Source organism: Limulus polyphemus, unplaced genomic scaffold, assembly GCF_000517525.1.
Source record: "Limulus polyphemus unplaced genomic scaffold, Limulus_polyphemus-2.1.2 Scaffold6098, whole genome shotgun sequence".
In the NCBI taxonomy this organism is placed as follows: domain Eukaryota; kingdom Metazoa; phylum Arthropoda; class Merostomata; order Xiphosura; family Limulidae; genus Limulus; species Limulus polyphemus.
This window is the reverse complement of record NW_013671708.1, coordinates 27,566-43,886: the sequence shown is the minus strand read 5'-3', so window position 1 is coordinate 43,886 and position 16,321 is coordinate 27,566. Positions and strand designations below refer to the sequence as shown.

The 16,321-nt window shown below is 33.0% G+C and overlaps 1 protein-coding gene across 2 annotated transcripts in view; it reads right to left on the bottom strand.

Moving 5' to 3' along the window:
• Positions 1 to 16,321, bottom strand: part of LOC106473344 (homogentisate 1,2-dioxygenase-like) — a 50,354-nt gene that overhangs the window by 10,085 nt on the left and 23,948 nt on the right. For both annotated transcript variants that reach the window (XM_013934025.2, XM_022401792.1), the window contains 7 exons: positions 14,112 to 14,217; positions 13,409 to 13,468; positions 9,170 to 9,261; positions 4,035 to 4,069; positions 2,816 to 2,895; positions 1,999 to 2,098; positions 562 to 683 (listed from right to left, as the gene is read on the bottom strand). In XM_013934025.2, coding sequence (XP_013789479.2) covers positions 562 to 683; positions 1,999 to 2,098; positions 2,816 to 2,895; positions 4,035 to 4,069; positions 9,170 to 9,261; positions 13,409 to 13,468; positions 14,112 to 14,217 — 595 coding nt within the window. The remainder of the gene's footprint in view (positions 1 to 561; positions 684 to 1,998; positions 2,099 to 2,815; positions 2,896 to 4,034; positions 4,070 to 9,169; positions 9,262 to 13,408; positions 13,469 to 14,111; positions 14,218 to 16,321) is intronic.

The following is a 16,321-nucleotide window of genomic DNA, read 5'->3' as shown; positions in this document are numbered from 1 at the left end:
TATACTGTAAAGCCCGCAAAGCATCTTTAGGCTATATCTTCATTTAATAATAAAAAACATAGTTTTGGGCTTTTCTTTGCATATAGACGCTTGATACATTAAGAACGACTGATATAATAACTTGAGTAATAATTAATATGTATTTGTTACTTTACAGATTTAATAGATATTTGTTGTTACTTTATTAACGTTTCTACGCTTATACTGTGAGGTAAAAACGGCTGCTGCTATGATTTTGTCTGGTTTATGAGTTCGTTGCTGTCCTAATTTAGGATCTTATTTTTAATAAATTCTTGAAAATGTTAAAAAAGAGAGAAAGGGGGGCCCGGAGAGGATGTTTGCCCCGGGGCTCGTGCTGGCTCTCGACGTTCCTGCAACCCACCAAAAATACTTATACAGTATTTCATAATTCTTACTAAATTGACGATTCAGCAAAATTGTTATACCATAAAAATTCTTTTAAAAGGGGCTAGTACAAAACGAATCAATTATCAGGAAAGAGCTGTTCCTTTTTCTATAGAATACTAACTGAGTTACGAAAGTAAAAAAAATAAAATGAACCTGGCAAGCAGCGAACAGATGTCCTTGAAACTTGTTGATCACTGTATATTTGTTAACTTCCTTATCTTCATACCAAGCCACAGGGGTAAGAAAGCCACGTGGGTTAGCCAATCCGTTGGCGCCTAAGAGGTTATGACGTATCATTTAATATGCATAATTGAGTATAGCACTTTTATTAACCACTATGATATATAACACAGATGTTAATGAGTTAAATTCAAAAGAAACACACATTTTATCATAAAACATATTGAGTATAAAAGGAAAGTTAATGGCTTAACATTAGAGTTTTGAACAAGAGTGTAAAGTATTTTCAACCTAAACAGTTAAGCAATAAGACCACAACAGTGAAGTACAGTAGTCTCTAATTAAAACCTAAAGCCAGACGGAGGGTAGCCTGTCAGTGTTCCCTACCACCTACAAGCCAGACGGAGGGTAGCCTGTCAGTGCTCCCTACTGCCTACACCACTACCCTAAGCCAAATAAAGGGATTTATTTTATTTCTATCACGCCCACACAGGTAAAAATGTGGAGTGTGTTTAGTGGTATACCGTGAGCTCGAACCTCGGACATTCAACCTTGCGGTACATTAACTTCTAGACCACCTCTGGCCCAGTTTATTTAAATTTCACTTACAGATCCAACTCGTGGATATTTTGGGGATAATATGCATCGGTGTAAGTATACAGGTATATAACCGTTAAATAATATCCGAGTTATTCTCGAGATACATGATCGTTTTTATGGTTAAAAGATGAAACTAACCGTAAAAACGTAAGCAACTGGCAGTGAAGCAGTGTAGAAAAAAATTATAATGCCACCTTTTCAAATTAATGACACTCGAGACGAGTCTCGTAAAATAATGGTCAACGTAACACTGTTGTCAGAGGACAAACTTTTCCCAGGTGCAAATGGATTGATACTTTTTCCTATGTTACTTGTAAATATTTATCTCACGTTTGTTTGTTTGTAGTTAAGCTCAAAGCTACACAATGGGATATCTGTGCTCTACCAACCACAAGTATCGAAACCCGGTTTCTAGCGTTGTAAGTCCGTAGACATACCGTTGTGCCACTGGGGGGGGGGGGGCTTTATCTCACGTATGTTCTGTACTGAATTATGTTTAATATATTTATCCCAAGTCTTTGTTAATAGAATATGCCAAGAAATCTCTTCATCTTTAATTTATTGCATTTTTTTTTAAGTTCAAGAATTTAATTTGAACTGTCAATTAAAAGTCACGTGATGTTTTCAACAATGATTACTCATTCCATTCATACACGCAAGATTCAACTCTCAAGGACTACAACCGAATTAAAATCAATTAAACAGGAAAATTATCTATAACTGAACCTTTACAGAGAAATTGAGTCTTTCCTTCTTAGACTTTAGTGGTTTTAAGCTCTTGTTAACTCATTCAGAAATAACTGAACCTACCTATTGGTCCAAGTGGCGGCAGAACGAAATGATTATTATAGACTTCTAGAATATATCCACGAGTGGGGCCTTTCAGTTCAACAGAGAATCTCATCCCTTGCTAAAATCAAATAAAATCTCATTATATTCGCTACAATTTATATGACGATTACTCATACATTAAATATTATAATCTATATATTACATGAACGTTACACCATTCATTAAATATTACATAATTTATGCAAATTATACATTACGTGATCTTTAATCCAGCTGTTAAATATTATATGATTTACACAAATGATATATTACATGAACGTTACTCCAGTCGTTAAATATTACATGGTTTATGCAAATTACAGATTACATGACCGTTACTTGAGTCGTTAAATATTGAATGATTTAATCAAATTATATATTACATACCATTACTCCAGTCATTAAATAGTTTACTTGATTGTTGTATTATATACCCACTACATCATAATTTCTAAAAAAATATATTTTTACTGAAGAGGTAATTTACCTTTTTACTTGCTTAAATATATTAATTACGTGAATATTTTCTAAAATTATCTAATAGAAGGTTTATCTTGACTACTTATACCATTTTACTGCTGTTATGTTTTTAATTCCTCCTCAAACCTTCGTACTAGGTTGTAGTTTATATTAAATTATGTTTTGGCATTGTTCTAGAATAATAGTAAACTGTTCGCCTACCTGCCTGTCTCTCTGTTCATTTAGCATTTTGAGCTTAAAAAATTCAAATAAAAAGAATTATGAAAATATATATATGTGTGTGTGTGTGTGTGCAAGAAAACTCTGAATATCTTACCTGAATGACACAAATTTCGTTTGGTTCAACAAGCATCTTTCCGAATTCAGTGGTTATCCAAAGTTTCCCTTGTTGAGGCACTTGAACGCAGTTAGTAATAAAACAAACTCATTAATCTTTACATTTATAGCGTTTACATTGTAACAATTCAAACCTAACTATCATAGATATGCCGGAATCAATCTTAACATGAAAGTTTCACATAAATAGTTTCAATATTTTAGCAGTAACGACATAATATAGTTAAAAACACAAAACTTTTAAGTAATTTCAACAAAAATAACTGTCAAGTGGTTTACTTTTGTAGTAAGTCAGCCCACTTAGAAAACAAGCGTGCGAATATATTTCTACAACTGATGTCAGGTAAAGGTAATCTCAGCGAAATTATAATAAAATACATTCACAATATTAAGGTAGAAAAAGCTGAAATATAAACAGGATAATGCAATCTAAAAGCCCCCTGGTGACTCAGCACTGAGTATGAGGACTTTTAAGGCTACAAATAGGGTTTCCATGCTCTTTACGCGGAGAGCACAGATAGCCCATTTTTTATCTCTGTGCATGACAACAAACAAACATAAGCATTTGAAAAATACTGATTTGGAAGTAGGTAAAAATGGTTTGTAATAATTTTATTGCGTCAAAATGCCGTGCTTTGTTTCCTTGACGGTTCAGCGGTAAGCTTGAGGGTTTATAACAATTAAATTCAGGATTCGATCCCTGTAATAGGCACAACCCAGATAATCCATTGTATAGCTTTGTGCTTAACAACATACGTAGAAGAATATCATGCTTGGTGCTTACACACAAAACATATACCTTATGTGGACATAAATGTTCCATTTCGGGAATTGAATAAAACAGAACGGGAGTCACATTCGCTTCATTATCGGTTTTTCTTCTTGCTTTAATAAAGTGTTAATAATTTTGATGTAAACATTCAAACACTTCATACAATTATATACATATGAACAGGATGTTTGAAATCTTAAAGTGTTAAAACTTAACAAAGCAAAAGCGATATTAATAGTAAGATAACCAAATATAGAGATCTTAATAAAGAATTAGAAACTTACCAATTCAGTTAATAGCTTAATAAAGTAAAAGATATCTTAACACATTTTTAAAAGGTAAAAAAAATAAAGATTTTAATAAAAGTGCTCGAGACCCCAAAATTTTATTGATGAGGGACAATGTTGTTGTTAGCTGAGCAGCTTACCTATCAAGAAATCTCCATCCGAGTTGTAAAAACACCTGAAAAAATATATTGAAAGAGTATCGTTCATATAATTGTGTTTCGTCAAATGTTTCACATAGAAATGTACCTTGTGAGTTATATCTGTCAAAAATATCAATTATATAAAATAAAATATTTAAATCAAAATTTATATGTCCTATGATGAGAATACCTATCTTGTGAAGGCTAAAAATATTTGTAATATATTTATAAAACAAAACAAACACACAAACAAATTATTAAATGAAATAAAACAAGGTTATAAAGCTTTCAAAAGTTACATAATTTTGTCTGTTACTTTTTTATCCTTCCTTCCCGTTCTTAGAAAACCAGTTTTAAAAGAGATTTGATAATACAATGCACAAGCCGGTTTTATTCAAGGTACTGTGAAAAACAAACAACAACAAAATCTACTTATATTGCTATTGTTTTCCTTTCTTGGATGTCTTCATGATTACTATATGTATTACGGAGGCGCCGAACAAACATGGGGTCCAATCTAATCCGATTCTTGGCAGGTATTTAGGTTCAAAATATTTTACTTGGGGCCTAAGAGATAACCTAGGGCGATCCGAAACTGCTGTTTCTCTTCGCCCCGTACGTGGAGAGAGAGTAAAGCTAATAATTGTAGAATGAAGATTTGGCAATTTTTTGTTGTTTACATTCGGAGATTTGTTTTGTTTATCAAACAGTCTGAGATTTACGAAGAAAGCCGGAAAGAGCTGGCGTTGCTTTTGCTTCTTCTTCATTTCATCTTGGAAGGTATTTTGGTTTAGTAGAAACCAGCTGGGGGTGGGGGTGAGTACGTGGTCATGCGGACTGAAATTTGAAATTAAGGGGAGACTCATTATGATTATCAGTTACCGTATTTGTCGGAATATAAGACGCATCCTTATTTTGAAGACAAAGTTTTGGGGGGAAAAAAGCTACAGTCGCATTTGAAAGATTTTTATTGAACAAAAATTCAATTTGATACTTTAAAAATTAGTATATAAACACAAAAGAGCTCAAAATAAGAAAATACCGTAAATTAAAAAAAGGTTTACTGTTATTTAGTTTGGTTCAAAACCTACAAAATCTTCATTGCTTTCACTGTAATTTATTTTTTCATTATTTAGGGAGCATTATAAATAGTTATGTTTTAAAAGAAAAAAAACTACTACTGTTATAAATAACACATTTAATTGAACTAAACTATGCATGCCTATTTAAATATATTTACACATGGCTTGTATATATCGTATATATATATATATATATGTGTATTAATAATGGCTGAAGACGGCTTGAATGGGTAATGAAGAAAAACTTTAATATAAGTTTTCTTCATTACCCATTCAAGCCGTCTCCAGCCATTATTAGTCTCAAAGTGGGTTCCTCGTCATCGAATACATATATATTATTCATACCTTCGGTGTATAGGACGCAAGCAGATCAAATTTTTGGGTAAAAAAGTGCGTCTTATACACCGAAATATACGGTAAATGACGAACGGCACATTTCATGCCGGCGAGGATCATGAGACCTAATAGCAGGATTTCGATGTGCGGAGAGGGGGGCGGAGAACCCGGAGAAAACCCACTTTCACTGCTCGGGCACCGAATAATCTACCCGAACAGTGCCTTTAGTGTTGACCCGGATGGGGGTGAAGAGTACATGTTAGCATACGAAAATGAATCCTAGTTATGATTGGAAATAAAGTTGTACAGAGACCTGTATGTTAACCAAGTTATTGGCTGGCGTTGCAGCTAATGTTAGGAATTCATTGTTAGTATGGTGTCGGGCTGACACGCTTTGTGGGATCCTCCTATTTTCCGAGGTAGTTTATTGTTTTTAGGTTAACGTTAGCACTAATTTTACCGAACTTATATGTCCATGTTAATTGTTTGTTGAAGATTAACCCTAAGAATGTAGTAGTGTTTGATTGAATAGGTGATGTGTGAGTCAGGTATCTTAAGTTTTACTTTGGGGAGTTGTTTTCTTTTTCATGTAATTTTTCTATGTAATGCGATTGCCTGTGTTTTACTGGCGTTTAATGCTTACACTCCATTTGTCATACCCGGTAATAACGAGGTATAGTGGTGTTTGGTCGAGGAGATTATTGGGTCACGTGACACACTCCAGATCACATTGTCATCTTCTTATTGAGAGGCATGTCGTTTACGAAAATGATATAATGGAACTTTGAGAAACTCCGGGTTGTTAAATGTGATATTGCAATGTTGACCTTTACTTTTGCTATACGATTGTGTAAGAAGCTTGATATCCATCTGAAGAACATTTGTGGGATATTAGTGTGGGACAGTTTGGATAATAGGCCTTTGTGCCAAACTGAGTCGAATGATTTTCGGACATCTAAAAATACTGTTGTGATTGCGGTTAAAGCCCTGGTTTATTGTTTCCAGCTGTTTGTCTGTTTTTTCGAGATGCATTTATGATATCTGACCGGATGTGTCTAGTTTCAGGATAGAGTAACAGTCTTCTAGGTATTATTTTCTAAAGCAGTTTTCCGATGCAGTTTGGCAAGCTTACTGGTCTAAAATTTCTGGAATCATGAAATTCGGAATAATATTTTCGCGATAACTTTGATTATGGCCTGTTTCCAGATTGTTGGGTAGTATCCAAATAGGAATAATAGGTTAAATAAGTGGTTTAGGTGATTGATAAAGTCGTCTGTTAAATTTTTTGATTGCTGTGTTCGGTATATTATTCTCACCTGGGGCAGTATTTTTTAAATGTTTGATATCTAAGTATTATAATGGAGCTTGCGATGTATATGTCCAAAACTCGGATCTAGGAAATTACCGCACCGATCATCACCAATCATAACTGAGTTATATTTTTATAACTATGCAGTATTTTAATAACTGAGCAATAAATAAAACAATTGAAATTTCCACAAAAATGATATGTTTCAGATTTAACCAATAAAAATTACAAACAAAAAGGAGTAAGTTTCAAGTAAAAAATAAACTTAAAAAAATTATTTGTTTTTTCTTTAGTGAAAATCTCACGAGTGTTGCAACAGAAATGCAATGTACTTTCATTGATAGCTGTGTCTACAAAGAAATATTTCAATAAAATCTACTCTGTGATGTAATGCTGTGATGATAACTCATTTTTAAACTAAAATTTCAATCAAATCCTTTCTCTCATGGATGGTGAACATTATTGAATGTCAAGTATGAGTACATTGTTGTAGAACTGTTAGACAGTTGCAGAAGAGGCCCCAGACCCAATAGTCTTCCACAGGAACTAGCAGTTATACCTTCCCTAAGGAGAAAGTATAAGTTGGTCATTCATTCTATGGTCATAAATGAACATTCAGTAAACATGTTTCAGTTCAATATGAAGTATGGTTGTTTGTTTGTAATTAAGCACAAATCTACACAATGGGCTATCTGTGCTCTGCCCACCACGGGTATGGAAACCCAGATTCTAGCATTGTAAGTCCATAGACATACCGCTGTGCCACTGGGGGGATGTTCATTGAGAATGTTTGACATAATCACTAAAAACCTTTCTATATGACATCAAGGTTTATCCAAATTGAATCACTTTATTTTGGCACGGTTACATTAACCTGTGTTAACCATTCGAATACTCATACTTCATCGAAATTATTTAAGTTAATTACCTAATTCACTACCATACTGATTTCAAAATTGAGTGAATGTATTGGGGCTATAGGGCGAAAAAAGGATATCCAGAATTAACATTTATAAACATTTCCAACTATACAGTTTTTCGTAGTATTAGACTAAAAACCAACTTGGAGAGTTTCGTTAAAAGTTAACTCTTATTGATATATTCTAAATATCCCAAGATTTGCATAAAAAATATTCGCAGGTGAAACGACACATCATTCCTGATTTATCCAGAAGTAACGTCGACATACAGAACAACAAAGGAATTTAAGATTAGTTAAACTTATATTGTTTTGGGAAAGCTTCTGAACACCCCTGATTGTCCTCAAACACGTTGAGGTTGAAAGGACGTTACCAAAATTACCACCCAGAGTATAAGTAAGTAAGTGTTGTTTTGGGTCACAACACGCGTGCTCACGAAAAACTGGTTAGACCAGTCCTAATACCCACTTTCTTCAAAGTAGGGAGAGGTAAGTGTAGACGAAAAATTGACGAGGAAAAGGAAAGAAAATTTATTCAAAATGGAATGGCACGTGCTTCGTCTACCCTTTCCCCTCGGTTAAGTCCCTACGACACGTATGGAATATGGTTGAATAACATCATCAACTAAAACGCCTTAAATAAAGCTAGAAACTGTGAAACTTAGCAAGCAGATGCTCACTATGTTCACAAAGAGACTATAGATATGGAACTTGCAAGATACAGTATGGTTAAAGCGATAGGAGTGTCAAAAGATGATTAAAATAAGAAGTATTCAATTATGCATCGAGAGAATTTCCATGAAAACCCTATGGTGTGCCACTAACCCAAAGATAGAGAAAGAAATGATAAACGTTCCTCCTGATGGCACTTGGTAACACTACAAAAACAAATTATACAGCTGAGGACAAGGTGTCGATCAGGGACATCACAGTAAACTGGCATTACTATAAATAATATAACTGGCATAATTATCCTTCTTAAATGTAGAGTTAATTAAAACTCGCCAGCCTTTTAAAAGACAATAATTTATTAACTTCTAATCAAATAATTCAATATCCTGTTCTATAAGGTAAGGTTTATTCTTCGGTATTAGTCTTCTTGCAAAATTTAACATATAGTAAATGTTAAAAAAAAAGCCCTAGGTAGCTCAGCGATAAGCGCTAGAGGTTATAACGCTAAAATTCTGGGTATGATCCTGAGATAGGCAACGGCGCATTTTTTATATTTCTGGCAAAGTCGTACCTAATTTCGAACTACTGACCAGATGGAAGACAGCCAGTCAACAGTACCCTACCACCCACCATTCACTATTGTACCGCACACATAGCTTAAAGTGTGAGGAATATTTTGTAGTATCGCACGGATTCCAACCCGGCTCACCAGCTTAGAACCCCAGAACTCTGCCACAGGACCAACCCGCGCCCCGACACAGCAAAGAAACCAAATAAAACCCTGAATAACTGTCATACATTTTTCTCTAACACTTACTTGTCTTCCATAGATGTGTTACACAGAAACATATGGATAGCAATTCCATGACGATCTTTTGGGTCTCCAGCCCCACACACTGTATTTAAACCCTGTAGAATTTAAAATTAGTCATAAATTTCTACATGTTTATGTATCTAATATACGTAAGATTACATTGTATCTTCTTAGACAGAATAAAAAATATGTAAGGGTGGGAAATTTAAAACTTAAATATTAGGAAGTGGAACGGTTTTTATATTATATAAAAAAATAAATGTGGAACTTTAATAGGGCATCAATAAGAAGAAAGAGAGCAGCGACTGCTGAATGTCATTCATATATTTCAAATTTGTAAAAATGTGAAGCAGATGATGCTAGAACTACATAAAAAACAAATACGAACAAAAAATGGAAAGATGCAAATAGAATCAAGAAATAGACATAGGGAGTGAAATGTCTTGAAACTTTATTGTAATATATTTATACAGTGTGTAAATCTTGAAGCTTGGTAAAACTATACATAAGGAGTGAAATGTCTTGAAACTTTATTGTAATATATTTATGCAGTGTGTAAAGCTTGAAGCTTGGTAAAACTGTACATAAGGAGTGAAATGTCTTGAAACTTTATTGTAACATATTTATACAGTGTGTAAATCTTGAAGCTTGGTAAAAGTATACATAAGGAATGAAATGTCTTGAAACTTTATTGTAACATATTTATGCAGTGTGTAAATCTTGAAGCTTGGTAAAACTATACATAAGGAGTGAAATGTCTTGGAATTTTAGAGTACTATATATATATACAAACTACGGAGTCGTGAAACGTCTTGAAACTTTGTAGTGATATACAAATACGGAAGTCGTGAAACGTCTTGAAACTTTGTAGTGATATACAAATACGGAAGTCGTGAAACGTCTTGAAACTTTGTAGTGATATACAAATACGGAATGCAATTCTTTAAAACGTTACAATGCTTTACGGTAGAGATTCTCAGACTGTGGTACGCGTACCACTGGTGGTACATAGAGCTAGTGTCGGTGGTACACGATACAATTAATATAAAAAATAATAAAATTTGTAGCAAGCCCTATCTGATCTTTCCACGTACATATACATACTACTATCCTCACTTACAGACTCACCCTCTACTTGCATAGACTCGCCATTATTTTCTTCCCTTATAATTGACAAAAATGGTACCACATATTCTTAAATCGTGACTGAAAAAAAACAATCGTATCTTTCGCATTAATGGGTAAGTGTTAAAATGTAAATTTTTGTTACTTGGTTTTTTTATTTTTTTCAATTAGGCCTAATTTTGTAATTTAAAAAAAAATTAAACAAAAAGTGGTATGCGAGCCTGAAACGTTTGAGAACCACTGCTTTACGGATACGAATGAAGTGTGTAGAAACTTCGCAGTAATGTATATACGGAGTGAAGCTACTAACAAGTTAAACACTTTCTTCTTACAGTGCCTCTTCTAAAACTTGCACTTTTTACAATTATAGCATTACCTCTAAAAAACTGTATTTTACTCTCATACTTTCACCCTAGAATTTACGCTTTTTCGAAAATTTTAGCGACAAATTTATTCTCTCTAATCTGACATTATTTTTTTTCTAAACAATTACATTCCATACACGTATATTATTTCTCTTGAGATTCTTGTTAAGTTGTTTATTTGTTTTTACTTATAACTTACACAGAATTTATAGCATAATGGTTTTATTGTTTTATAAGTCAAGTTTATCTACCATTTATTTTTGTGTTTTAATAATTCACTTTTATATATCCGTTAAAACTGTTGTTCTGAGAGAATAGCTGTATAACTTTATATTACTCACAAGCATTAAAAATAATAATCCATTTGAAAGAAACAAATGAAAAATACAAGCAATGTGCTGTATTTTAAAAAATAGGTGCCTTAAAACTTTCGATTTTTTAATCAAAAATGTTTTGCCCATCTCATCAGCTGATACATTTTGTACATTATAGAAGCCAGATGTTCCAAAAGGGAGAGAAAGTTTTGTTTTTTGTTCGTTATTTATCAGGATGATCCTATAGAATACCATCAAATGCTACAACGAGAAGTTTGTTTATTCGTGGTTGGAATTCTGCAAGCATACCAAAGGTGGTCAAGGTCAAGATGTAAATAAATAGAAGATAGGCTTTAGTAGAAGAGACGAAAATAAGAAATCTAGAACAAGGTCATAAGAGATTTCCCAACAGTACAATTGTAAAAAAAGAAATCGAATAAGATGTCCCCATTCAGTCGTAAGAAAGTACAAACATTAAAAGAAAATCGAATGGATTTTTAGATCAAATGGATTTTTAGACTTAGAAAGAGAGAATGAGGGATTTGCTAAAGAAAATTATCAATCAACGATAAATTTAAAGACCTAAGAAAAACAGAATTAGTTTGGAGTTTGAATAATTTTTCTAGTGACTCCAGAACAAAAAAAAAAAAAAAAAGATAATCTAAATATTATCACCAATAATCTACTAATTAGAATAATCATTATTATAAGTAACTATAACAGCATAAAAATGAAAACTGTTCGTGCCCAACTACCATTTCGGAATTACTTTTATACCTGCGAATAAATCTTTAAAAATGTTTACATAATTCTTGTGTAGCTCAACAAATACACAATTATCACGGGTAATACGTTATAATCCTTGTTTTTGCCTGATAAAACTATAGAAATTACTACATTAAAGGTACAACTGTGTCATCTCTAAGTCAGCAAAGTTGGGATACATTTTCCAATGCTGAAGTATTTTCGGTCATCATCACACTGTTATTTTATACATCGTTCTGGCATTGTATCTTGGTTTATGTTCAACACTAAAGTCGTGAAAGAGCTGATTGTAATTAAGAATAAAGCCCGAATTCCTTCAAAGAAGGATTATAGGTACCGCAAAACACCGAAAACTTAGAACAGTTAAGAAAAGCTCTCATAATAAAGATCAATAAACCAAAATTTAACCGAGCCTAAAATCTAGTAATATTTTGAATCATATTTTACATAAACTTAAGAAAAACAGGATTCAACAACCTTCCCAATAACAATTAAAATTATCCAAAGTTGAAAAGCTCTCCCTGAGATCCGCGCTCTCTTATTTTTCTTCTCTTTTCACAAAACCCAGGTCTTATGATGGATTCAACAGGGAGCCGATATTAAGAAAATCGGCAGGAGAACTTTGTCCACATGTTGAGTACACAGCCTAAAAAACTAAAAGTATCCTCCAGGAATTACGGGATTGTCAAATTAAATAAAGAAGAAACATAAACTCATTTTGATGGTGACCTAGTATAATTCATAGGACTAATTAGATAACTATTAACTCAGAATGGAAGAAGTGAACCAGAGAACGGTAGATGATGATAACAAGAAAGGAGATGATTTCTAAAGATAAGCCTCAGAGCCTAACCAGATGGGAGGGGTGACAAGGAGTTAAGTAAACATCGCAAACAGGAATTATCTGGACGTAATGAATGAAGCTCAGAAATGGAATCTTAAGCTGTATCCCAAGAATTATGAATTGTTTTGTGGACTGGCGAGTCCCCTGGAACATTTAGTCAGTAGAGAGGGTAGTGCAACGCCTAACCTTAATGAATTTGATTTTTGATAGGTGTTGTTTGTTTTATGATTATTTTTGGAAGTCACATTGAACCCTATAATTCACATTAATATCGGATTCATCTAATTTTGAAAGTTGTCAATATTTTTAGTTGTTGTTTTTTTTTTTCATTTTTAAATCATGTTTAGCCAGCATTTATGATTTTTGCTGGTACGAGCATTGTTGTTTCTGAAGTGGAATCTAGTGGTACGAATAGTTTTTATTTGTATTGTTGATTCTTTTTTACGTTATGTTAATCCATTATTCGTGTGTACTCAATGTTATGTTTTGTTTGCTTTTGGGGGGAAATATTCTGGATTAAATGTCAGTTCAGCTGTCTGATAACTTGTTTTATCACACGCATATACACTTTTGTATATAAACACATATTAGTTGAATCTCATAAGTCACACGGACTTCTTAACATAAAAATATATTTACATTCATATTCTTACCATATATATAGTTTGTTTTAAATACGTTCCGGTATGAAATTATTTAAGTAAATATTAACCTAACGGTCCTAACAACTCTCTGTTGGCCTTTCTCACGAATAACGATTTTTTAAAATAACATATACGTACATACATTTATATTAAAACCAAAAGTAATTAATCAAAAGTCGTCAGACCTGAACAAAGTCCACCCTTCTATCTTCAACATCTGGTATGTCAAAAGGATCCCATTTGAGCTGAAAAACAAAACCATAACGCACATTAATCTTACTGACATACTTCACTTTAATAAACATCAAAAAAGCGCAGAAGATAAATGTGGTTATAAATATATCATTACTTGTACACATAAAGCATAAGTATAAGGAAAAGTATTATAAACGTATTACCTATAAATATGCGAACCCAACGCTATAGAAAGCATTATAAACAAAATGATAAAATATGTAATGTATAAACATAAAGGAAAAAACATAGTACTAATTATTATAAATGTAGTATACATAGGCACACAAACAAATCATAATTTTCTAACTTTTGTAATTTAAACTCTTTTCTGTAATTATTTCATAATATGGTAATCTCTATATCTAACCTATTGAATGTATTATTAAAAACCAAATTTTCCCCTCAGAAAATTGTAATCGTTGATAATGATAATAAGCACTACAATAATAAACAAATACCTGAAATAAGCATGTAAATATTAATATACATTTAAAAAGCATAATAAAGGAAAGTTACAATTGGGAAAAACAATTTCTGTAAAATCAAAAAAAAAATAAACAGCATGTTATTAAAAAATCAAACTCATGGAAAAAAAATCATTTTCAGATACTGAGCTAGAAGCAAGGTTAATATCTTGTTCATCTTAATCACCTGATTCGGATTTGGCTCAAATATGTCCCAGTTTGTTGATAAGTTGCCAAGAGGAAGTTTTTTGAATGGAGTATGCAGAACTGAAGGACGAATTCGGTAGAGCCAACTAAAAAACGAAATAAGTGTATTAATATTTTCATAGAGTTGACTGCAAATATAATTCTTTAAACTAGAGAAAAATCAAGTCGTTACTATGTATTGAAGTATTATTGACAATAGATATAGTGTAAATACGATGGATTATGTACTTTTGACAAATGAATATAGCTATAGAAGCCTAGTGATTTATGTGCCTGGACTGTGAGGATTCGTGGTTCGCTTCCAATTACCTAAAAATGTTCTAAGAGCTTTGGGGCCCATAGATGCTTTATAAGCGTGACAGTCAGATCAATGTATTCGGGCAAATATAAAGAAAACGTTATGTAAAGAATAAATTGAAAACAGACAGCAAAGAGAAATAAGTAAATATTAGTGAACACATAAACAGATTATATTCACAATGTTGAAAGTGTTAACACTAAAACTGGCCAGCTTCTTGTTCGTTGACTATCTAGCTGCTGGAGTGAAGAGCAGAAATCAATAGAAGAACTAATAGAGAGAAAGCTAAGATCGAGAACTGTGTGATTACCTCCTTTATAGTTGTACTGGAGCTTTGTGTACCTTCGTGCGAAAATTATGAAACAAAGAGAAAATGATATTGAAAAAAATTATGACAGCTTTAAATAGAATAATAAAATTCTTATATCAGACAATAATAGTTCTAGCATATTTTTTCCGTGGAAAAATAATATTTATCTAGATGTATTTATTTTACGAAATTATTATTAAATGGAAAAAATTCGTGTATGCACACAAACAGTTGGATTATGTTAATGTCGTGCATTTTTATAACAAAAGAGCGACTGAGGTTCTTATGCTTTAAAAGTCAGATTTAGGGTTCGATGTTTGTTCATTTCGTTCTCCGATATCGAGAAGAACGGTTACATAAAAAGTTAACTACAGGAGACTCTCTATACAGTATAGAGTTTTGTTGTTTCTGGGGTGTTGACACACCTGAAATACCTCAGCCAGAAGTACCGTTTCATTTTTAAAAGTTCAGTTTAAAACAGCCTTAGGTCAAATGTGAAAAAAATTAAAGACCTGACATATTTCTCTTTTCTTTTTACCGTGCTTTTCAACAAATGCAGCGAATTTAAGACATTGTATCTACATTAAACAAAATCCAAATTTCTACGACATTTCATTTGTTCGTCAACAACAGAATAAACCAGACAATTCGTCTACTGTAATGTTTTTATCAAACTATTTATTCATGTTTCTTAAAAGGAGCATTTACTTGAAAATTGAAAAACACAACAACAATGTTGAACAGAGTTGTTTAAACATTTGTTTAACAACAAGTAAAAGCTTGGAATGGTCTATTCTTTTATTGGGGGTGTGTCTGTGGGCCAGACTACTTTCGGAGAATTCCAATCCTCATCAGTGACCCTGGACACGACCACCGAATGAAACTTCGTTCGTTCGTTTCTGTCAGTTATTTTGTTTTAAAAAATAATTATTTCCGAAAAAATAATTACTTATCAAGGGTGCTCGAAAATTAAGCAATTCAACTTCACCCCGCTCGTGGCCTAGGAATATGGGCTTAGCTTGAGAAACTGGAAATTAAATGAAGAGCAGAGTAAACTAAACTAAACGTCCGATATAGGACATATGGTCCATCAGGGCGGCGGGGATCTGTAAATCCTATGCCAGGAATTTTATGTGTGTGTGGGGGGGGGGGCGTGAGTACCCCGAGAAAACCCACTTTCACTGATAATGACCAATCCGTTATCAGTGTCCGGTTAGTGAGAAGAAGTAGGTAGGGAAGGCAAAGTGAAGTCCGGTGCTGGGGATTGATTAACTTTTGAATGAGTTGTCGCCAAATGAACTTCAGACCAAACCAAGCCTTTATAGTAGTGAGGTATCAAAAATCGAAATGGTGTTTTTAAGTGTTCTACACTCACAAAAAAGAAACCTGTCATTCTATAGGTTTAAATAACTCTGTTCCACTATGTATCAGCTGCCTAGTGTCGGCTAAAAATACGAAGAATTAAATTGTAGCGGAATGCTACAAGTTCTTTAAATACCTATAGAATGATAAGTTTCTTTTTTGTGAGTGTAGAACACTTAAAAACACCATTTCGATTTTTGATACCTCACTACTATAAAGG